Source organism: Tachypleus tridentatus, chromosome 9, assembly GCF_004210375.1.
Source record: "Tachypleus tridentatus isolate NWPU-2018 chromosome 9, ASM421037v1, whole genome shotgun sequence".
Taxonomy (NCBI): Eukaryota; Metazoa; Arthropoda; class Merostomata; order Xiphosura; family Limulidae; genus Tachypleus; species Tachypleus tridentatus.
Window position 1 is genome coordinate 152,192,025 of NC_134833.1, and position 26,719 is coordinate 152,218,743.

General features: G+C 34.4%; 1 protein-coding gene across 1 annotated transcript; it reads right to left on the bottom strand.

The window, feature by feature from the left end:
* Nucleotides 1-10,285: 10,285 nt before the first annotated feature.
* LOC143227278 (kynurenine formamidase-like) lies at nt 10,286-24,302 on the bottom strand. Its single transcript, XM_076458741.1, has 5 exons — nt 24,081-24,302; nt 18,392-18,470; nt 13,579-13,711; nt 12,482-12,586; nt 10,286-10,798 (listed from the first exon to the last, which is right to left on the bottom strand). Exons 1-5 carry the CDS (start codon nt 24,199-24,201, stop codon nt 10,769-10,771), a joined length of 468 nt encoding a protein of 155 aa, XP_076314856.1. The 5' UTR covers nt 24,202-24,302; the 3' UTR covers nt 10,286-10,768.
* Between the last annotated feature and the right edge of the window lie 2,417 nt (nt 24,303-26,719).

A 26,719-nucleotide genomic window follows, 5' to 3' on the forward strand; every position in this document is an offset into this window, starting at 1 on the left:
GTTACACACCAGTACCACTGAACTTGTTATGGAACATCACTGTTACACACCAGTACCACTGAACTTGTTATGGAACATCACTGCTACACACCAGTACACTGAACTGAACTTGTTATGGAACATCACTGCTACACACCAGTACCACTGAACTTGTTATGGAACATCACTGCTACACACCAGTACCACTGAACTTGTTATGGAACATCACTGTTACACACCAGTACTACTGAACTTGTTATGGAACATCACTGTTACACACCAGTACCACTGAACTTGTTATGGAACATCACTGTTACACACCAGTACCAGTACCGAACTTGTTATGGAACATCACTGTTACACACCAGTACCACTGAACTTGTTATGGAACATCACTGCTACACCAGGTACACACTGAACTTGTTATGGAACATCACTGTTACACACCAGTACCACTGAACTTGTTATGGAACATCACTGTTACACACCAGTACCACTGAACTTGTTATGGAACATCACTGTTACACACCAGTACCACTGAACTTGTTATGGAACATCACTGTTACACACCAGTACCACTGAACTTGTTATGGAACATCACTGCTACACACCAGTACCACTGAACTTGTTATGGAACATCACTGCTACACACCAGTACCACTGAACTTGTTATGGAACATCACTGTTACACACCAGTACCACTGAACTTGTTATGGAACATCACTGCTACACACCAGTACCACTGAACTTGTTATGGAACATCACTGCTACACACCAGTACCACTGAACTTGTTATGGAACATCACTGTTACACACCAGTACCACTGAACTTGTTATGGAACATCACTGTTACACACCAGTACCACTGAACTTGTTATGGAACATCACTGCTACACCAGTACCAACTGAACTTGTTATGGAACATCACTGTTACACACCAGTACCACTGAACTTGTTATGGAACATCACTGTTACACACCAGTACCACTGAACTTGTTATGGAACATCACTGTTACACACCAGTACCACTGAACTTGTTATGGAACATCACTGCTACACACCAGTACCACTGAACTTGTTATGGAACATCACTGTTACACACCAGTACCACTGAACTTGTTATGGAACATCACTGTTACACACCAGTACCACTGAACTTGTTATGGAACATCACTGCACATAACACCAGTACCACTGAACTTGTTATGGAACATCACTGTTACACACCAGTACCACTGAACTTGTTATGGAACATCACTGCTACACACCAGTACAAATTACTGAACTTGTTATGGAACATCACTGCTACACACCAGTACCACTGAACTTGTTATGGAACATCACTGTTACACACCAGTACCACTGAACTTGTTATGGAACATCACTGTTACACACCAGTACCACTGAACTTGTTATGGAACATCACTGTTACACCAGTACCACTGAACTTGTTATGGAACATCACTGCTACACACCAGTACCACTGAACTTGTTATGGAACATCACTGTTACACACCAGTACCACTGAACTTGTTATGGAACATCACTGCTACACACCAGTACCACTGAACTTGTTATGGAACATCACTGTTACACACCAGTACCACTGAACTTGTTATGGAACATCACTGCTACACACCAGTACCACTGAACTTGTTATGGAACATCACTGTTACACACCAGTACCACTGAACTTGTTATGGAACATCACTGTTACACCAGTACCACTGAACTTGTTATGGAACATCACTGCACACACCAGTACCACTGAACTTGTTATGGAACATCACTGTTACACACCGGTACCACTGAACTTGTTATGGAACATCACTGTTACACACCAGTACCACTGAACTTGTTATGGAACATCACTGCTACACACCAGTACTACCGAACTTGTTATGGAACATCACTGTTACACACCAGTACCACTGAACTTGTTATGGAACATCACTACACACCAGTACCACTGAACTTGTTATGGAACATCACTGTTACACACCAGTACCACTGAACTTGTTATGGAACATCACTGCTACACACCAGTACCACCGAACTTGTTATGGAACATCACTGTTACACACCAGTACCACTGAACTTGTTATGGAACATCACTGTTACACACCAGTACTACTGAACTTGTTATGGAACATCACTGTTACACACCAGTACCACTGAACTTGTTATGGAACATCACTGTTACACACCAGTACTACTGAACTTGTTATGGAACATCACTGTTACACCAGTACACTTAATGGAACATCAGTACCAGTACTACTGAACTTGTTATGGAACATCACTGTTACACACCAGTACCACTGAACTTGTTATGGAACATCACTGCTTACACACCAGTACCACTGAACTTGTTATGGAACATCACTGTTACACACCAGTACTACTGAACTTGTTATGGAACATCACTGTTACACACCAGTACCACTGAACTTGTTATGGAACATCACTGTTACACACCAGTACCACTGAACTTGTTATGGAACATCACTGCTACACACCAGTACTACTGAACTTGTTATGGAACATCACTGTTACACACCAGTACCACTGAACTTGTTATGGAACATCACTGTTACACACCAGTACCACTGAACTTGTTATGGAACATCACTGCTACACACCAGTACCACTGAACTTGTTATGGAACATCACTGCTACACCACTGAAGTTATGGAACATCACTACACCAGCACAACCAAACTTGTTATGGAACATCACTGCTACACACCAGTACTACTGAACTTGTTATGGAACATCACTGTTACACACCAGTACCACCGAACTTGTTATGGAACATCACTGCTACACACCAGTACTACTGAACTTGTTATGGAAACATCACTGTTACACACCAGTACCAACCAACTTGTTATGAACATCACTGCACACACAAGTACTCTACTGGACTTGTTATGGAACATCACTACACACCAGTACTACCGAACTTGTTATGGAACATCACTGTTACACACCAGTACCACTGAACTTGTTATGGAACATCACTGCTACACACCAGTACCACTGAACTTGTTATGGAACATCACTGCTACACCAGCACAACCAAACTTGTTATGGAACATCATGCTACACACCAGTACTACTGAACTTGTTATGGAACATCACTGTTACACACACCAGTACCACCGAACTTGTTATGGAACATCACTGCTACACACCAGTACTACTATGAACTTGTTATGGAACATCACTGTTACACACCAGTACCACTGAACTTGTTATGGAACATCACTGCTGTTACACACCAGTACCACTGAACTTGTTATGGAACATCACTGCTACACACCAGTACTACTGAACTTGTTGTAAGGAACATCCACTGTTACACACCAGTGCCACTGAACTTGTTATGGAACATCACTGCTACACACCAGTACTACTGAACTTGTTATGGAACATCACTGTTACACACCAGTACCACCTAACTTGTTATGGAACATCACTGCTACACACCAGTACTACTGAACTTGTTATGGAACATCACTGTTACACACCAGTACCACTGAACTTGTTATGGAACATCACTGCTACACACCAGTACCACCGAACTTGTTATGGAACATCACTGCTACACCAGCACAACCAAACTTGCTATGGAACATCACTGCTATACACCAGCACTACCAAACCTATGGAACATCACTGTTTACACACCAGTACCACTGAACTTGTTATGGAACATCACTGCTACACACCAGTACCACAAACTGAACTTGTGAACATCACTGCTACACCAGCACAACCAAACTTGTTATGGAACATCACTGTTACACACCAGTACTACTGAACTTGTTATGGAACATCACTGCTATACCAGCACAACCAAACTTGCTATGGAACATCACTGCTACACCAGGACAACCAAACTTGCTATGGAACATCACTGCTATACACCAGCACAACCAAACTTGCTATGGAACATATTAATTCTATGTTCTGATATATACATTTTGTGTTACGTGATGAAAATTCAAATATTGTTAGTGGCTTTCAGAACAGTTGTCACAGAAATAATCAACTTATCACATATAGGGTTTTCATTATTTTCAGTTACTCTAACTATCTTAGGATGGTTTGGTGAAGTTTCATGATATGTCTCTTGGGTCAGATTCTCATTACCATTAAACTTGTTCATTCTATTTTTGTTATGACAGATGCTAAGGCTGTTGGCTACTGTCACTGATTTGAGGAACTTTGTACTTATAGAATGTAACTGATTGATGGGCCCGTTGATAAGCAAATACCACCAATTTCCTATCCCAAGAGGCTTTAGTTTATGCATAACTTGCATATTACCTGTGACAGTTCTAGACTGGTTGCCATGACACTTTCATGTGTCTTATATTTCAGGCTTAACTGTAACAATTAATTCAAACTGTTGATTGATTTATGTCTTGAAATTATAGAAATAAACCCTGAAAGTTGACACCAGGCTAGAACAGTTCAGAACCAATGACTGTACCAATAATTGTTTTGCGAATGACAATTTACACATGTAGAACATCAAACTTATGGACATTCATTCACAAAGGGATATTTAATAAAAATTAGTTCTAGGTCACACAGACTATGTTGGATATTACCAAGTGACAAAAACAAGATTCCAGAAATAGAAGTTAAATTTTCAGTATGTACCCCAGTAGGTGAACAACACTTTGACAAAAGTACTTTATGTTAAAAAGAGTAATACATTTGTCACAGATATACACAGGTCTCCTGTGAAAGCTTTTATGAAATGCTAGCTGAAGGCTAGTGCTGTCAGCAACTATGCTTGTCCTATGTGGCTGCTGTCTGGGCCAGTCACCTGGGTGTAAGGAATTCTTGGTTTCCAAAACTAGTTGTGATTAAATCTGTCAGAGAAGAACAAGTTGATTGGCCATCTGCTTACCAGAAGCAAGACTAGTTATTCATTTTGGAAAATCTCAACAAAAATGTTTTCATGATTTATACTTTTCAGTTTGTCAATTCTCTTTCAAATATATGATAGGCATCTGTTTGTTGTTTCACATGCCAGACTCCTCAATATTGAAAACAAATTGATTTCCCAAGAAAATGGCCACTAATGTTTCTAAGTTCCCTTATTCAAATGTCTTTCTGGCCTTATCAATATTTTACAAATCTTTTCAGTATAAGAAAAAAAGGGTTAATGTGAAAGAATAGAAAAACATTTTTAAGTCTTAAACAATACACAACTTGGTATGTAGAATTATACATGGGTAGTTTGTCTCACACAATACACAACTTAGTATGTAGAATTATATGTAGGTAGTTTGTCTCACACAATACACAACTTGGTATGTAGAATTATACATAGGTAGTTTGTCTCACACAATACACAACTTAGTATGTAGAATTATACATAGGTAGTTTGTCTCACACAATACACAACTTAGTATGTAGAATTATACATAGGTAGTTTGTCTCACACAATACACAACTTAGTATGTAGAATTATACATGGGTAGTTTGTCTCACACAATACACAACTTAGTATGTAGAATTATACATGGTTTGTCTCACACCAATACAAACTTAGTATGTAGAATTATACAGGTAGTTTGTCTCACACAATACACAACTTAGTATGTAGAATTATACATAGGTAGTTTGTCTCACACAATACACAACTTAGTATGTAGAATTATATGTAGGTAGTTTGTCTCACAATACACAACTTAGTATGTAGAATTATACAGGTAGCTCACATCCCCACACACAACTTAGTGTGTAGAATAATACACAGGTAGTTTGTCTCACACAATACACAACTTAGTGTGTAGAATTATACACAGGTAGTTTGTCTCACACAATACACAACTTAGTATGTAGAATTATACATAGGTAGTTTGTCTCACACAATACACAACTTAGTATGTAGAATTATACATAGGTAGTTTGTCTCACACAATACACAACTTAGTATGTAGAATTATACATAGGTAGTTTGTCTCACACAATACACAACTTAGTATGTAGAATTATACATAGGTAGGGTTTGTCTCACACAATACACAACTTAGTATGTAGAATTATACATAGGTGGTTTGTCTCACACAACACACAACTTAGTATGTAGAATTATACATAGGTAGTTTGTCTCCACACAATCACAACTTAGTATGTAGAATTATACAGGTAGTTTGTCTCACACAATACACAACTTAGTATGTAGAATTATACATAGGTAGTTTGTCTCACACAATACACAACTTAGTATGTAGAATTATACATAGGTAGTTTGTCTCACACTAACACACAACTTAGTATGTAGAATTATACATAGGTAGTTTGTCTCACACAATACACAACTTAGTATGTAGAATTATACATAGGTAGTTTGTCTCACACAATACACAACTTAGTATGTAGAATTATACATAGGTAGTTTGTCTCACACAATACACAACTTAGTATGTAGAATTATACATAGGTAGTTTGTCTCACACAATACACAACTTAGTATGTAGAATTATACATAGGTAGTTTGTCTCACACAACACACAACTTAGTATGTAGAATTATACATAGGTAGTTTGTCTCACACAATACACAACTTAGTATGTAGAATTATACATAGGTAGTTTGTCTCACACAATACACAACTTAGTATGTAGAATTATACATAGGTAGTTTGTCTCACACAATACACAACTTAGTATGTAGAATTATACATAGGTAGTTTGTCTCACACAATACACAACTTAGTATGTAGAATTATACATAGGTAGTTTGTCTCACACAATACACACAACTTAGTATGTAGAATTATACATAGGTAGTTTGTCTCACACAATACACAACTTAGTATGTAGAATTATACATAGGTAGTTTGTCTCAACACAATACACAACTTAGTATGTAGAATTATACATGAGGTAGTTTGTACACACTCACACTTGGTATGTAGAATTAATGTATTACATAACTTAGTATGTAGAATTATACATAGGTAGTTTGTCTCACACAACACACAACTTAGTATGTAGAATTATACATGGGTAGTTTGTCTCACACAATATTACAACTTAGTATGTAGAATTATACATAGGTAGTTTGTCTCACACAATACACAACTTAGTATGTAGAATTATACGTAGGTATAGGTAGTTTGTCTCACACAATACACAACTTAGTATGTAGATTATACAGGTGCAGTCAATTATGTAGAGTTTGTCTCACACAACACATAACTTAGTATGTAGAATTATACATAGGTTTGTCTCACACAATACACAACTTAGTATGTAGAATTATACATAGGTAGTTTGTCTCACACAATACACAACTTAGTATGTAGAATTATACATGGTAGTTTGTCTCACACAACACACAACTTAGTATGTAGTTTGTCTCACACACACATTAACTTGTGTAGAATTATACATAGGTAGTTTGTCTCACACAGTACACAACTTGGTATGTAGAATTATACATAGGCAGTTTGTCTCACACAATACACAACTTAGTATGTAGAATTATACATAGCATGTCTCACACAATACACAACTTGAGTATGTAGAATTCATACATAGGCAGTTGTCTCAGACAATACAACAACTTGTATGTAGAATTATACATAAGTTTGTCCTCAATACAACACACAACTTAGTATGTAGAATTATACATAGGTAGTTTGTCTCACACAATACACAACTTAGTATGTAGAATTATACATAGGTAGTTTGTCTCACACAATACACAACTTAGTATGTAGAATTATACATAGGTAGTTTGTCTCACACAATACACAACTTAGTATGTAGAATTATACATAGGTAGTGTGTCTCACACAACACACAACCTAGTATGTAGAATTATACATAGGTAGTTTGTCTCAACAATAAGTTTGTCTCACACAATACACAACTTAGTATGTAGAATTATACATAGGTAGTTTGTCTCACACAATACACAACTTAGTATGTAGAATTATACATAGGTAGTTTGTCTCACACAATACACAACTTAGTATGTAGAATTATACATAGGTAGTTTGTCTCACCACAATACACAAACTTAGTATGTAGAATTATACATGGGCAGTTTGTCCTCACAATACACAACTTAGTATGTAGAATTATATAGGTAGTATGTCTCACACAATACACAACTTAGTATGTAGAATTACAGTAGTAGTTTGTCTCACACAATACACAACTTAGTATGTAGAATTATACATAGGTAGTTTGTCTCACACACACAACTTAGTATGTAGAATTACATGAGGTGTTTGTCCTACACAACACACAACTTAGTATGTAGAATTATACATAGGTAGTTTGTCCCACAGCTTCAACAATAATAACTTGGTATGTAGAATTATACACATAAGTAGTTTGTCTCAATACAATACACAACTTAGTATGTAGAATTATACATAGGTAGTTTGTCTCACACAATACACAACTTAGTATGTAGAATTATATGTAGGTAGTTTGTCTCACACACAATACACAACAATGTAGTATGTAGAATTATACACTATGGTAGTAGAATTATTGTAGTTCATCTCACACAATACACAACTTAGTATGTAGAATTATACATAGGTAGTTTGTCTCACACAATACACAACTTAGTATGTAGAATTATAGAATTATACATAGGCAGGTTCAGCCACCTTACCCAAGTCTCTCACCAGGCAGCAATTTACCAAGTGGTACAGATTCATTTTTATGTATTGCTGAATGAAGGCATAGGTTATGGGGTCAAAACCATAACATAAGAGTATTTTAACATAGAGAACAGTCTGTGTATAACTTTATACAACAAAACTTTATTTCAGTTCACTGTGATTTTATTCTTGTAATTATCTAGTAATTTGCAGATGTTTACAAACACAAACCTTGCAATACAACACAGTTGTGTAGTATATATATATAGGTGTTAATGTGATGCCTTCTTTACTGTCATGTCTTGTGTGAAGCTGTTTTGACCTGTCTGATAGACATGATTCATTAGACTACATGTCTAAGAGTTCTCTATGTAAACCTGTATGTTTGAGAACATTCTCATCAAAAGGCACCAAGATTGTAGGATGAAGTTTTATGTTTATCTTTTATGGTTGAAAATGTCATAACAATAATTGTTCACAACTGATGAAACAACACATTCTTATCTTGACAGGTAAAAGCACAAGAAAGGTATTATTGTAAATCATACGTTGTCAGCTAAACTTCCAGATCTAGCTAACTCTTATGAGATACATGTATTATTGTATTTGAGGCCAGAAATATCTTTAATGATGAATGTAGTCAACTACTGAACAAGTAAATTCTAATCTTTATTAATAGTGTAGTTTGAATGTTGTATCTAATTAACTGTGATCTTTACTGAATTGTATATTTTTTAATTAAATTGTGATCTGGGTTTATAGCTTTCTTTGATCAGAACTTAAGTGATCCTCAGGTTTACATGAAACACTTGGACCAAGAACAACTAATTTATATAATTCTAGTCCTACGCTATTAGGCTTAACAATGTTCACATGTCTAGGATTTTTGTTTATAAATTACTGTTGCAACTTGTTGATAATTAAAAATGACATTAACAATAGTTATTTCTCAAATAACATTAAAAATATAATACATTTTCTTTGATTGGTATAATAGTTTATGAATCATAACATCAGACATTTGTTTCTGACAGTAAGTTGTGATGGACCCTAAATTTATGAGACTGAGCAAATACTTATTTCAAAAACACAAACACACAGCAGCATTTAGAGAAAATATTTTATTCTAGAAAAATACTCTATTTGTCATACAAAAATTCATTTCTCTTGAAGTTTCAAAGAACATGTGTGGTAAAATATGAAACTTCTAAATGAGATCCAAGTGTAATAAAATCTTATACCATAAAATCTATATGCTATAATGTTCTAATATGGTAAAAAAATTAAGCAGATAAATTTGATTTGTTTTCCTTTTATTTACTAAAGCTTTCAACTTGATTATATTTCAAATACTGTTAACCAGAAAACAGCAAAAAAAATAAGAATATAATCTTATAATTCAGGAAGTTTTCATCCCACACAAAGTATTGACTTGATTTTCAATTTAATGAAAAATAAATTCATTATTGTACTGAAATTTAAAACTATATGAAAAATGTATTCTATTTAGGAAAAACTTCAGAAACCTGATAATTATAGTTCAGAATACTTTATATTGTAATACATATATTGTGACATTATTCAACAATGATTTAAATTTGATATGATCTAACAAAATTTCTGAATTATAAATTCACAATACAAACATTTTGAAAATACTTTATGTTTAGGAACAATAACCTGAGTGTTATTCAAAATAAGTGTTTCTTCAAACACTTATCTGTAATTTCTCCAACCAGTATCATATTAAAATATCTAAAGGTTTATATTAACTGATCTTAAATTACAGTGAACTGTGTGGTGTACTTTATTATTGTCTAAGAACTTTCTAACTAAACAGTTTACTAGGAAAATAATGTTACCCATTTTGTTTTTTTCCCACATCTTATGATGTTGTAGTAACTTCCTTCAAATTATCAAACTTTGTGTTTTTACTTTCAGACAGAAATTAACAAACTGTTTTTGTGTTATGAACTTCTAATTCAGCAAGGTAGAAATTAGAGCACAAATGTTAACACAATAAATCACAAAACAATTTATAATTAAACATAAATTGATTTCTTATTTGAGTGAAAGGTCAGCCCCAAATTTTATCTGTACCTTTATCATAACATAATGTTTTCACTTCAGCTTCTTTTATGACTCATTCACAAAGTTTATGATTTCCTGAAAGAGAAAGAAGAAAGTATCAGTAAAAGTAGATAAACAGTTTTATAAAACCAACATTTATAACACAAACATTCATTTAACAGGTTACAACAGCTGGGAACATTCCAGTGCATTATCTATGCCCACCACTGGTATCAGTAAGTGGGTTTTAGCATTATAAGCCTTCAAACTGACCACTGATTCAATAAGAATGAAAAAGAAAAAAAATATGATTAATAACAACAGAATGTAATTCACTTTAAACATTAAACCTTCTTTCTCAGCATCACTTTCTGTAGTTCGTGAGGATTTAGTGAGTTACATTCAAAACTTAAACTTCTGTTTTCATGGCATGCCAATAAATATGACAAAAATGTAGCTAATAAATACATATTTTAATAGTATATGAGTGTTAAGTTGTTATTTTTATAAGACAATATTGAAAACAACTTTGATTTCCCCTTGTATGTGAATTGTGACGCTTACTCTCTAGGCATCTCCTCTTCTCATTCCATTTACCATCCCTCAAAGAATTACAAAATTTAACATAAACTACTCATTATGATATCGTTGATATCTCAAAAGTTGAGAGAAAAGAACAACCCAGGTAAGAACTTTATTGTTCTTCATGTGTATTCCTTCTTTGTTATTATAAAACTAATTAAATGGGAAACTTTTTATGCTCATTAAAGTTAAATCAGATAAAATAAAAATAATAAAATGTTTTCAAATGGTGTATTCCCAAACTGCTTGTGTGTAATGTAACTTAATAGTGTAATGTAAGCTGCACATTTGCCAAGTGAATTAAACCTTACAATGACATGAATAGTAGTAACAGGATTTGAAAGGCAAAAATCAATAAGATGTAAGTGTAATTATACATTATGATTTTAAAGCTATTTATGACAAACAAAATACAGGGCCATATTACAATTTGAAGCCACACTATAAACAAAAGGGGTATTTAGATTATCAATTTTTTTACTGGTGGTTAAGAGGTCAGTCAAATTGATCAACCTTGGACAAATTTAAAATAAAGAATAATAACAAGTAGGATATAGTTTTACTGAAAAAAAAGTTTTGAAATTTATTTAGGAGGTTTTAGAGATTATCAGAATAGAATTTTAGATTTTAAAACAAAGAAAAGTACTTTTAATCTTAACTTGCACATGCTAGAATACAAAAACTAAATAAAACTTAATTTAAAAAATCTGATTTTTGTGTACAAAACAACTATAATGTTTAATAAGTCTGGCAAATTTTGGGATGAGACACTATGTGTGTTAAAACCTATTGTACAGAAACTACACCAAGTAGAAAATGGTTGAGGGGTTGGTTGATTCACCCAACCTTGTAGGGAGAGAGTTAAGATCACATTTAGGAAATTATTTTCATAAAGTTACATAAATCTGTTTATAACTTTCATGATTATATAACATTTACTATGGAAAAACTACTTCTCTATCCCTAATTCTGAACTGCTGGTGGCACCCACTGCTATTTCGTGGCTACATCTTACCAGTAAAAAATGTGACTGGCCATCCATCAAATTATAATACCTTCACTTCTGATAGGGTGAGGATGTTTGATGTTGGTTTTCAATCTCAAGACCCATGGGTCACAAGTTGAGTGTCATAGCACTCAGCCAAACCTCATACATGGAAGAAAACTTGAGTATCTCTATTTAAAAAAAAAGCTCACCTTGGTCATGGTAAATTCTGGAATGCACAAATCCAACCAGATTGTGAAATGGTCACTATCTAGAATTTCTAGATATTTGGATGATAAATTTACACTCAGGAGTTGCTGTAAAGATGGAAAACAAATCTGTTTGTTAATATCCTTCAGCTGGTAAAAGTACCACAATGTTTTCAGCAATTAGGTAAAGTATTTTCACATGAACAAGTATCAGTAAACGATTATTAATTTAATTGTTTTTAAACCTCCTCACACTGATAACTAGCTGATAGTCCTTTTTGCTCACTATGTTCCCAACCAATAACTTTTTAAAAGATGTTTTACAGGTGGATATCCAATGTAAATATATCATTTTTTGTTTGACATCAAAGCACATAACAAATACTTTCATACATTGTTGTCCAACCTGCAGAACATAGCCAATATTATACGGTTTGCACAGAATAATGGAAAACAGTTTCCTTGAACAAATTATCATTTCAAAAACCTAATTTATTGTTTTAAATAGAACAGGAACTCCACCAAAGTACCTAATTAATGTTTTATTATATTTTATAAAACAAATGCAGTAGCAATCAGTGATGTCGAGAAAACCCACTTGTAGAGATATATATATGCAAAAACGGCAAAAAAAAAGGGTTTACTTTTGTGAACCTGATGATGACCAAAGAAGGTCGAAATGTTGTTCGCTCTTCTATGTAAAATATGTTCTCAACCCAAACGAGCCGTTTTTGCATATATAAATGTAGTAACACCTGTGCAAAATATTTGTTACTGTTATTGCGAGGAGTTATTAAGAAAAACATTTATTCAAGTAAAATGGAAAACTGTGAAACAAGCCATTAAAATAATTCCTAATTGACCAAATATTACTGAATAAGTTCTTCAGTTACAGTCTCCCATGAATACTTCAACTTTTCTCAACTTCACATTAGTAAAAAAGTGATAAAACATTATAAGTTTTTCTCATATATTTTGCTTTATTTCGAGGGATTTTTCTTCAAAGTGTAGTGAAAACCAAGTAACCTTTATTCGACATATTTTAACTTGTAAATAAGTCAACTTTTATCTGGCTTCTCAATAGACAGTTACAGCTTTACCTCATGATACTCTTCAGACTGCTTGTGAAATTGTGGTGAGTCATACTGTGAGACAGCAACTAGAAATCTACAATGTTGAAGGTGTTTTGAAACTTTTACCAAAAACATTGGACTGTTTCTTTGAATAGCATCTCTGTAAATGTTAACAAATGTATTTTAACAATATTGAAATAACACACATGTACTATGCCACTTCATGATAATACTAATAACAATACCAAAATCGGCACAATATTAAACAAAAATAATGAAACACTTGCAACACTGAAAAATAATAGCATAAAAACCAACATTACTACTCAATATAATATTATTCTTACATTTATCCCATTCAACCAATCCACAAGTTAAAATAAGATGTCACATTTTAAATATTACAAATCCTAAAAAATTTGAATATTCTACATTTGTTGCATACCATAAGTTAATATGAGAGATGGATCAAGCATGTACTTTGTTTTTCATTTCCTTATTTACCTTCTTATAATTCCTTTACATGCCACACACTGAGGGCACTAGAGAGCTAAGAAAGTCAGAGTAAATATTACAATGTGTGTACTGCATAACTTCTATATGATCTGGGGCATGAGAAATGGTAAACAATTCAGCAGTGAACACAGAAACTGTAGAGGGAATCCTGTGGGCAACCACCAACCAAAACAAACCATGGAAGATCCCACAGAGTTGCCTGATTTCAAATCATTTGTATAAACTGAAATGGAAGAATAGTTCAAAAGATGTTTGGCAAAGAGAAGATTGTATTTCCAATCAGGAGTATTTGCCTTCTTCAAATGACTCAAAGAAAGGTCACACTTGAGGATGGTAACAAGCGCGTGATGAGATGGGCTGACCTGTGGAGACAGCAACATCATCAAACAATAGACCCAACTCAGCTATCTATGCCTGGATATGAAGGCCAAAAGAAACCATGGAAGATCATCTGTTCTGAAAAAGCATGACTCACTGAGGAAGGTAAGCACAAACCTAGATAGGATGCTCAGGTAAGGATCAAAGTTTTGAAGCATACAGTAAAGACAGTTGTAAACAGCAGAAGTGTAGAGGAGGTTCATGAGACTCAATGTACAAACTCTAGATTAATAAAGTGTGAAAATCCCCTGCAGAGCTGAAGCCCCAGATGGTGAACGAGGTCCAACATCTCACGGGTCCAAGGTTCTAGCACACCCACAAACCAGAGACCTATAGTTCTGTTTCAATTGAATAAGGACACAACAGATCTTAGAGCATAGAACATTGATCTCCTCTCCAAAAGGTGGAAAATAGGGTACAGAGAATGTTCAGTGCACTTGATGCATAGCTGCTTCTTGTGTGGAATTTATGTACAAAGAAACTGCTAAAAAATGACTGCATCAGCAGGGTTGAGAATCCACATTTTCTGTAAGGATAGAGACACAGGATATTAAAAGTCAATCAAATCCTTAATGTCATCCATAGTTTAACAAAAAAAACCCAACAGTTCCACAATATCAAAGTGGCTATTTTATTTATGTGGAGGAGAATGTAACACGAAGCCCTTCTGTTTTAACCACAAATTTTTTTCTTACTGGACAGAGGTCTACTGACCTCCAGGGATCATGCCCTGGGAGGTAAACAGATCTCTGCTTGTGGACAAAGATTCTAGTGACTGAGGGTGTGAATAAATAATCGTTTTGCATCTTATGGCTGGAGAAGATGGAACTGAGGAAATGCCCAAATCTAAAGTCAAAGGAAGTGAACCCAGGCATCTACTGGAAGGAGTGGTGTAGACAGGAATGGGAGTAGACATACACTCATCAACTCTTTCAATCATGGAGGACAAAAGACTCTTCAGATGTTCTGCAAATGGCTCTGCTGGAGGCATGAAGAGTTCTGTCCTGAGATGGGTTGGGGGCAATAACTTCTGGTGGGACATACTGTTCATAATCTTCCAGCACAGAGTAAGAGGGTGTGAACCACTACAGCACACAGTGTAGTTCTAGTTTTCACTCATAGGCATTGGTGTCTTTACCACCACAATGAGTACACTTTAAAGAACCATGACATGGATGTCTTTCAGTGACTGAACTGCTGACACTTAGAAACACCTGAGAAGGTTGAGAATGTATGGCTGTACCTCACAGTTCAGATAACCTGCCTCACTGTGGCAGGTGGACATGGTGATGTAAACATCAAAATCAGAACATTAATAGGCATCATAATTCCATCTTGGTGAGTGGTCATTTGGCACACCAGCAGAAATGCCCTGGCTGGAAAAACCAGCAAGGATCTCCAACTCAGGAATGTTCTTCAAGTCCCTCTCTACAATAACTCCTCTTGAAGAATTCGAGGTAGCACAGGAGTAATCTCAATGGGAGTATTTCCAATACTTTTGTATTCAAAGAGTTTGGTGTGTTGTGGAAAGATGTTTCCACCAAATATCTCCTAGGTGCTGCTTCCTTACTGACTTGAGGGAGCCAGAAAGCCTTTATAATCCTCTTTGAATGAAAAGAGGGACATCTGACCTAAGGATTTCTCAGATAACGAATGCAGAATGAGAAATCGAGGTGTTGGGTCCAACTTTGACGGTGACTGTATAACAGAATTGTCCATGTGTCGCCATTTTCTGATAATCTATTTTTTTTTGTCATGAATGGGGATATGCACATAATAAATTTCAGTGCCAACTGTCCCCACCCATCATGGAGTGTCAAACAAGAGCACTGCAACAATGCAAGGGTTTTGTCAGCATTATACTCAAACACCAGCATCACACACAATGTTCACAACAACTGTTGAGAATGTCCAACACTGGTGCTTGGTGACCCTAGCCCAACTGGACCAGCTGACTCACCCTGGGGTGCCACCCAAGACTGCCCATCCAGAAGAATTCAAGGCCACCAGTATCGTCTCCTACCTTACATCGAGTTGCCATGCACATCAAACACATGGGTGGATATTCAGATCCTATATAAGATGAACTGAAATTACAGAATCTTCTATGGGAGGTTCCCCTAACCACGTATAGGAACCATCTCAAGGGGCACTTTGTGCACATGGTTCATGTTTTTGAAGGTACTTGTAACAAAGTTGCCAATGAGCAGTTAAGTACATATTGTTTAGAAAAATGTATATTATGGGTTAAATGTTTCTGTCAGAACATCTATGATAATGAGAAAATGTTAAGTTTTATACAGTAGTGGTGTACAGCTAGAAATCAGCAACAACATGCAGTAAAGCAGTCACATTTTGTTTAACAAACGTCTAGTATAACAGCTTAAAAATCCTGTCATAAAGAGAAAAGAAAATGCATATTATTTCCATTTTATTTTTAAATTCTTCTGTGAATAACTTGTGAAGATTTCACGAAAAAATAAAACTACTGATAAACAGCTAGAACATTTATTGACACAGACAGCTCATCTTGTCTAATCTGAAATATCAGTTATGATACAAATTAATGTAATAAATTGCTGTAGTAGGTGATCCTTGAGGTAAAGCATCTGATACATTGTATTATCACTTTTATTTTCATCAAGATGTTGGTCAAAATACAAATGTTCTCTAAATAACATGTTGTATCAAACATGTTTTATTAATTCTCTAAGTAACATGTTGTATCTCTAACAATGTTTATTCATCAGATAAATGTTCTCTGTAACATGTTTTATTAAGTGCTAAATAATATGTACATCTAACATGTTTTATTAAGTTCTAACATGTTGTATTCTAACAATGTTTATCATAGATAAAGCTCTGTAACAAAAGTGCTGACATAGTACATCACATGAGTTCTGAACGGTTGTTTTACTGTAAAGAACTTATTTAATTTTCTCTCTCAACCCACTTCAGTTTCAGTTATGATTCTTTGGCCTAATGTTTAACAATATACCACAAATATTATCTTGCTAGGAACAGTTATTTTGTGAAGACTTCAAAAGTTTCACTTTCAGTGAAATTTATCACTTTAAATTTCAAACATACTTTAGATTATTCTTCATATACTGCAAACAGAAAGATAAGATCAGTGTCATGTTATCTGAAGAATAACAATGTTTGAAGACAAACTTACTAGGTGTCTTCTACTGTATTTTGTTAGCATCTAAGAATACAATATTTTCTTGTTCATTGGTGAGGACACTTACCTTGGGATGACATTTCCCACTGTGTTATCTTGACTCAATTACAGTGACACTTTTTCTCAGACTTGATGTCCTAATTTTGAAGACTGTAGCATGTTCAAGACCTTTGAATCTAATTACTTCAAATAAGTACTAAAGTGTTGGTAGAAAACCATTCAAACACATGGAAAGATGGAAAATGTTTTAGCACAAGTTTTCTTATACTTAAAGTTTTGTCACTTTTCTTTAAAACTGTTTTATTTTATTATCTTTGTGGAAGTGTTATAATATTTTGTGTAAATCATATGCACTTCAGAAACAGGTCTAGTCTGTAATATATATAGACCAACATCGACACTTACACAAGTGGCTGTAAACCAAACCATACTTATAGCTTTTCTATTATGTTTTCTTTATTTTTTAATTTTTCTTACCATAAGAAACCACTGTGATTTTATGAATGTTCACTGTTAACAAAGTGGTGTGTTCACAATCTGGAAATGATGGTTCAGTCTTTATGCTAAGTTTGTCAACAGAGTCCACCTAAACCAAAGTAGAAGTCCACAAATACAATTCATACAACTATTACAAGACCTGTTTCCACCTTCAAAGAAGGCAAGCAAGTTTCACCTTAACACACCAAGTTTTAATTACAATAACTAAAATACTATACCATAAGAAGTTTCATTTAAAAATAATAGGTAAAAAATCCTACTTACTCAGTAAAATTCCCCAGTTCTGCCCAAGATGTCATCATTATGGGACACATATCAAAGATACCCGATAACAATACAAAACCTAAAAAAGCAACAAATGACAAAATTATAATTTTCCTCCATTGAAAGTTACATTCTTACCTTCTCTCTCATACAAAAGCTATTCATTCAGTGCTGTCCTCTGTATACAAAAATTTGTTTTTGCACGCTACAAGCCTTGACACAAACCTCAAAATCAACAGATTCAAATGTGTCTTGCATGTAAATCATAATGCAATAACCTCCACTAATAAGTGTGCAACACAACCTCTAAATGCATGTGACACCCCTCTATACAATTCTACCAATCTATCACTGTATTTTGATAAATACTCACTGAAAATACATTTTCAGTAGAATAAAATTACAACTTCCAATATGATACATTACCTTTTCTCACATAAATAGTTAAAATCCTACACTGGATAAGTGGAGGGACCAGTTTAATGGTAAAACAAGGCAGTCTTACTCTAAAGTATCCAAAAAAACACCCTAAAAGGGGGATCTCATAGTAGAGGATCATTCATGGGAGACAGACTCCACATGGCAAGTCAACTATGTCCAAAATCTGGACTGCTGGGAACTGACATCCACACAAGGGTCGGATGATGAGCATATTGCCAGTAAGTCAACTACAATCTAACATCTAGGCCACCAGGAACAAACATGCACATGGAAGTAGGAAAGAGGATCATACCATCTTCACCTCAAGTTCAGCAGGCCAGAGAGAATCTCCTATCTCCCCACGCTTTGAACACAGACACATTATAGTAAAGTGAGAAACTGACTGACCAATCCAGGAAACTGACACCCAGACATCTGGTATTGTAAAAATGTCACTTTAATGTAAGCTATCTCACTCAAGGCAAACCTGAAAGGAACTACCTCTAGTGCAATGACAACCTTAGTGTAATAAAGTCATCAAGGGATAACATTAGAGGTAGCACCATATTAATATGAAAAACCTGCACTCTGACCCTCAACACAGATGGAGGAACAAGAGTATAAATGAGTAAGAAAGAGACACCTGTAATACATGTGAACCTATTAATTGGTCCAGCACAAATTTCAAATCTCAGACACTGAGAACCAACATCAACATACAGAGTAGGATGCAGGATTCCAGGCAAGAAAATGGACTGCAATTTTGACAGCTCACTCCAAAACTATTACATCTTCTCAGGAGCATCAAATTGTAGGGGCATCTCTTAATCTACACACCACCCTGCTCTCAACTGAATGATTTTGTCATTATATCCTATTTATCACTGTCATATTCAAGAGGATGCTCCAATGGTCCACTAATAAATGGAACAGGGAGGAGAAAAGTGTGTTGAGAGTCTGGAGAAACGATAACACTGGAGACAGTGCAGTGGTTAACTATGAAAACAGTATTTTCAAAAGCATACTGTATTTTATTTATTCAATACAAGACATGGCAGAGATGAGCTGTCCCCCTTCTGCTTTACCAATAAATCGTGGAAGAGCATGGTCCAGAACAGGCATACTAATGAAGCAAATATATCATGAGGACAAACCTATAAGTTATCTTGTAGAACACACTGTCTCTATAATGAGCAACATGTTATAGTGATGTAAATTAGAAATAAGTAGTCAACATGGATTTGCAGTGCAGGTTTGACTGTAAGAAGCGTATCTGGTCAGACACCACTTGAAACAAAGAGGTAAAATAAAATCCAGACAGCAAAAAAATAAATTAAAAAAAAAGAGAAAAGGAGATATATAGATACTTTCCCAGTAACAATCACACCAAACTCTTATGAATTACCACAGGAAGAAGAGGAAGATGTAGTGATCCAATGAAGACTGAAGAAGAGGAAGATGTAGTGATCTGATGCAGACTGAAGATGAAGATGTAGTGATCTGATGCAGACTGAAGAAGACGAAGATGTAGTGATCTGATGCAGACTGAAACATGAATGCCGCCAACTGGAGAACATCCTGATGGATGAAGGGAGTGAGATAACAGGGAAAAGATAAAGTGCTGATTTGATGAAAAAACATCTGGAACAAATTACAGGAAGATGACAATAAAGAATAAGCCAACTGAATTAAAAGCTGAACCCAACTGGTCAGGATGAAAGAAGAAAAGTCACAAATAGAGGATGTCTGCCAGGGAATGAATAGGCAGAAAAGGTCAACAAGGAAGGAAGCCTTGTAGGCAGTATAACAACAAAGAACACAGACAGGACATTGTACTCTATCTGGATCCAACCAGTGATGAAGGTAGAAAACTGAAAGAGAGGAAAACTGGTGAGAAGGCAGAATCACCCTCTCATGCTGCTGAAGTTTATGGAAGGAAAGGTTGATCAAAATAATGGAAGATATATGTGGAATGATATAGAGTACATGAAACATCTATAGCAAATAAATCTGACTGATGAACTCCAAAGGCTAAAAGGAGAAGGAAATGAATGTGGTAGAAATGCAATAAAAGAGAAAGGGTAAGAAAGGTAAAACCAAGAAAAACAAAAGGTGTGGGATAACGCAGCCCAATAATACACAATCAAGGAGACAGAAGATCCTGATCAAAAAATTCAAGTGACGAAATTCTTAATATTAGAAAGAGGGATCTAGAATGTGAAAATCCTGACCATCAAAAAGAAAATGTTCAACTTATGCTGATAAACTTTCCTTGAGAAAGGGCAAGTGAAACAAGCTAAAATAAAAGAAACAAGGAAACAACCCACCTGGATCTCCTTGCCAAAGAATGGATAAAAAACAGGCATGAATAAATATTGCTGAATGAAATGTCAGTGATCCAGGTTGATTCAGAAAGGATGGAGTAAAAGGAAGAGGTAAGGTAATGGATGGGTGGACTAGCTGGAGCAGCTACAGGAAATGAAGTTGTACTGGCCAGAAAGGAGAAATAAGAGAGACAACATGGAAACAAGACCTGGTGGCATTTTACCAATTGAGATGAGCTGCAACTGTAGAATTCTCAGAATCGATTGTAACAAGATGATTCCTCACAAGATCATGAGGCAATGGAAAGAAAATGGTATCTGACAATAGAAGAGGGGAAAGTGGACAAGTCTTAAAATAATACAAGAATAGTCCTCAAATCTGTGGCAAAAGTCACCAAAGGGGAACAAAACCAGATATGCAAACCCTCACTGAATAGGAACTCACTAGGTTGGCAACATGTCCATCTGCATCATGTAAATTGAAACGAAAAGTGTATGGAACAGGTAAGGGCTGAGAAAAGTGGACAAGAAACAGTAATGGTGGTATGTCCAGGCCCAGAATGTGAAATGATCCACAAAGAGAGAAATGGTAATTAGGTATCACACCAACTCCACACAGGATTCCAAAGTCTCATGAATATCACTAAAACATAATGCTGGATAAAAAAAAATGGTTCATGCATAAGTCCTGAGATAAATTGGTGGTAAATGATGTGAGACAAAGCTGGATTCTCCAAAAGGTTTCAACGACAAAGAAACCATGTGAGCAAGACTAGACCCAAAGAAAAAAATGTCAAAATGGAAGTAACAAGAGAGAGGCATCCCTCAAAAAACATTCAGTATCTCTGTGGATCACCTCAAAAAAAGATGGATAATAAACCAGTCACACAGGAGAGTTTATAGAATAAGGCAAAACTGGGAAAACTGGGCATGGATATATAAAACAGGATAATAGTGTTCCACACAAAAAACACAGGCAAAATCATTGATTCTAACTGTTTAGGATCAAGAAATGGACACTTAGTCTGATGACAGACCAAGGCAAACTGGCACCCTCAATCATCTGAGAAATAACATGCTCAGCATAAATCCCAATATTCAGGAAAAATACTGAAAAGAGGTTATGTAAAAATTAAAAAATAGGGATCATATGAAAGTGGCAAAAGAAAAAGATAGAACATATCTGAGAAATCATGTCTAAAAAAAGCCATATTAGGCCTAGCTCATTCCCACAGTAGGAGCATATGAAGAAATGGCAAAATTAGATGAAGGATATAAGCTGTCAGAATCTCACTGACCTGAACAAGTTTTGCATGTTCAGGAGAAATAGGTTGGTTCATATAATGATCAATCTTATGGCAGATGATAGCCATAAATCCAAAGATGTCACTGCCTCCTGTAGCCTGTATGAATGTACTAGTAGAAGGCATGATCTCTGAATTGGTAACTTGAACTTCAAAATTTACTGTGTATAAATGAAAATTAATCACAACTGTTTGGATGAAAAAAATTAAAAGCTAGTAAAATAAATTATCTGAAAAGTCATTATCTGTTCAAAACAAAAATACCCACTTTGGAATAATAATGAAAAGAAAATCAAGAAATGACAGTCATAGTGCTCAGAGTGTATCACTGATTGTAAGGTGCATGGGAGCTCAATGCTTATGACTTGTGAAATTATTTGCACATAGAGAGCGGTACTGAACAACCATAGCTATTAGTATGAGAGGAAATAACACTATATCTGAAGCCACTGTTGTAGTATGAATGCCTTTATAAGCTGGCAAAGCAAGATTATAGTTAAACATACTTGTCATAAAACATTATATTAGGCATATTATATCGCTCAACACCATATTTATAATTAGCCCTTCAGGAATATGAGATTCAGTATAAATTATTTCAACCATATTATATGCATTGCTTATGATGTGTGTTGTTCAATCCAGAGTCATTCAAACTGGCTGGGATACAGAGAATGTAGTAATGGTTAGAATATTATTTATATTGGCCTTCATCGCAACAGTTATGGTGTGAATGCCTTTAGCAGCTGACAAAATATGATTATAACTAATTATACTCTTACAAGACATACAATATGTTAAACGGCTTAAATCACATAAGCTGAAAATATAAAAATTTTCATAATTCTGCAAAATGACACAATTTCATTAACTTAGATTTCTTTTACTCATCCATTTTATTACACCCTGTTTAAAAACACAAATTATTTATATATTTGAATAATTTTCATAAATCTTTAAGTACCACCTTTCAATAATAATGAGTTAATAATGAACTGCTAACAAAATTTTTAATCTTCCAGATTACCAAAGTGCATTTATAGGAATTTTGCAATGAGGAATGGGATATGTATATTTGCCGAATTTTTTCTTCAAACTAAAACTGATTTTAGCCATTGTAACTGCAATGCAAACACAATACATTGATCAAATGTCTTTGTATTTCTATCACTTCTACTTTATAAACATCTAGGTAGTAAAAGGAAAAAATTTAAACACTAACACCATACATCTGGTTTTCTAATTCTACTGATGAAGGTAATATAAATATGAATGCACAACATAAAAGTGCATAAAACAACTACTGATGTTCAAAACTAGTTTTAATACCCAGGTAGTTACTGTACTTAGTATAACAAAATAATTTAACAAACTCATTTCTGAACAAAATTCAAATCAGAAAGAAACCATTATTTCATAGCCCTGTTCAAAAAACACAGAAATAATAAGATGATTTAAAGGAATTATTCTAGAATGAACTACAACTTCTTTCAGGACTCAAGTGAGGATGCAATTATGATGATAAAAAATCAAAATACTAGTACCTAAACATTTATTCTACACATTCTGTGTAATTTTTTGTAAACTGCTTCACAAAGTATCCACCAGGTGTCGTAAGGAAATTGTTTATTTCTTCTTTACCTTTAATCCACAATGCATGGTCAGGATTGGCCATCAGCGGTGAAGATGCAACCATTGCAGCAATGTGGGCTCCAGCTGAGTGTCCCAACACATAGACACCCCTGAAAAGTGCTAAAAGCATTACTAAACTTTACTGGTTTACAAGATTTATTATTAAGGCTGTAAATTTAAATTATGTATTTTCATTTCATAAACTTTTTTATTGAGTTATGCTAGAAATATAACAGCTTTAAATCTTAAACACACTTAGTAGTGCCAAACAAAACAACTTCACTACACTATCTCAGGAACCAGTAAACAAATAATCAATTGTTAGAACACTAGATAAAAGAAAGTTAAAGAACAGTTGTCTCACTTCAGCAACTCTTCTATGAGATAAAGAAGTGCACAAGAAATGCATCTGGGAATATTTAAAAAAGTTCCTAACAAATTTAAATTAGCTGTACATAAATTTAAAGAACTGATATCAGTTACATTTATAGTTGCTTTCTGTGACCTAATATATGTACTTTAAAATTCATGTTTGAAAAATTTGATCTTGCTAAATGTAACACATTTGTGTTTTGTTCAGTGTTTACAAGTATAAGTTTTACTACTAATTCTATAAATCATAACATTACCCATGAATTGTCCTAGAGAATCAACATTTCTTCACATTAAGAACTTTCTTGATTATTGTATACCATACTCTAATAGCATAATAATCTTCAATAAAAGAAATACCAATTTGACCTTTATTTTGATGATGAGAAAGCTACTTGAAATAAAAATGTTTTTCAGAATGGCTGGTATGGGTATTAACATTTTATTGATAAGGAGAGAACAATGTTTTGACATTCCTGGTCATCTTCAGGTTAAGAGAAAGAGTTTGCAACTGATCCTTGCTGGACACCTCGACCCTAAGACGGTTTGGCAAAGGTCACTTGCAAACTCTTTCTTAACCTGAAGATGACCTAGGAAGGTCGAAATATTGACCTCCTTTGATAAAATATTTTTCTAATAATAATGTAAGTAATAGTTTTGCAACTAAGCAAAACAAGTTTTCTTTAAAATAATTTGCAATGAATAATTCAAAATATCACATGAACCTTATTATCAGTAGTTACACATTTTGTATCAAATTCTGAGACATACATGCTTCATTATCATGCAAGTAACCATTTTATACTGAAATCAAGGTTATGAAATTGTATATTTAAAAACTAATTTATAATGCATAAAACAAACAATACAAACATGCTTTGAAAAGCACTGTAGACATAGAACACAGGAAACATTAGAAATACATATCAGTTGTATTGGTGGTATAAATCTGAACTTTTAGATTCCAACATCATATGCAAGCAAGATTTTACCACAAAAGACTTTAATATTCCTATTATTGTAAGCTACATTTTGAATTTTATAATTTGAATATTAGCTAGAGAGAGTTGTGGTCTTAACGATAATGATAAAATAGGCCTAGAATAATTAAAAAACTTTAAGGATGTGACAGTGTTCTGGCATATTTAAAGCTAGATCACATACAGAGAGTTGTGAAATGTATATGGTTTTCAAGAAAGAGAGTGAACCACTTCAATGTTACTTATCATGGTTACTTGGTGCAAATAAGGTGATTTCATTTTGCATCAGTCCATGTACTGTTAAGAGTTTTGAATATTATTTGTAATGCAGCCCTATCACAATTTATGACAATGTGCAAGTGGTTCAAGCTTGTAAAAAATCAGAAGGAAATAAAGTAATTTTATTGTGGACTGAACTGAATTACTCCATCAAATAATTTTAAAAGAACCCATCCATAAAAGAACAATAGAGCAAAACTTACATTAGTTAAAATACTTCAGTATCATATATGCTCCCTTACTCGAACCTCGAGACTTTGCCATATCAATAACATGTGCTACAGCTCACATATCTGCCACAATATCATCAAGGGTTGCTAGTAGTATGGACAGAACATTCAAGTTGTAAACAAACTGAACACAATATGACACCATGTGATACTAAGCACAAAATTCTACTGACATTAGTTTGAAACTCATAAAATTTTTAAAAACATTATCAATTTGTTCAAGATCTGACAATACGATGTGCCATAATAAAACGACAAACAACCTATTTTTGCACTATAGCTATATTCTCAATAATAATAAAAGAGCTTTTAAAAAATAATAATTTGTCTTAAAATATGTGGTGATAGTCCTACAAAATTCAATATTAGAGGTTACACATTCCTAACAATATTTTCTTCAACCATTAAAAATTACCAATCTGGTTGGAATATTGTAACAGCTTTGTGAGTAATCTTTCTTTTAGTAAGTTAAACAAGCAATACATCAGACTCATTTTAAACCTCCATTATTAAACTACTATCTTATTAAAGAGTTTTACTAACTTATTTCCTAAGTTCTGATGAATGCCACTTGCCCACATTTTTTTTATAAGTTATCTGAGCACCCAGTAAATCCATGATTGTAATAACTGTTGAATAGGAGATGCCTCACTTTTCAGTGTATTCAAATAAGCCTAACATTCTCTCTGTTATAATATTTCTGCCTTACCTTTAGGAGCAAGACTGTAGCCTGCAACAACACACAACATTCCTGCATCAATGAAAGGTGAAGCTACAAACTTGAATC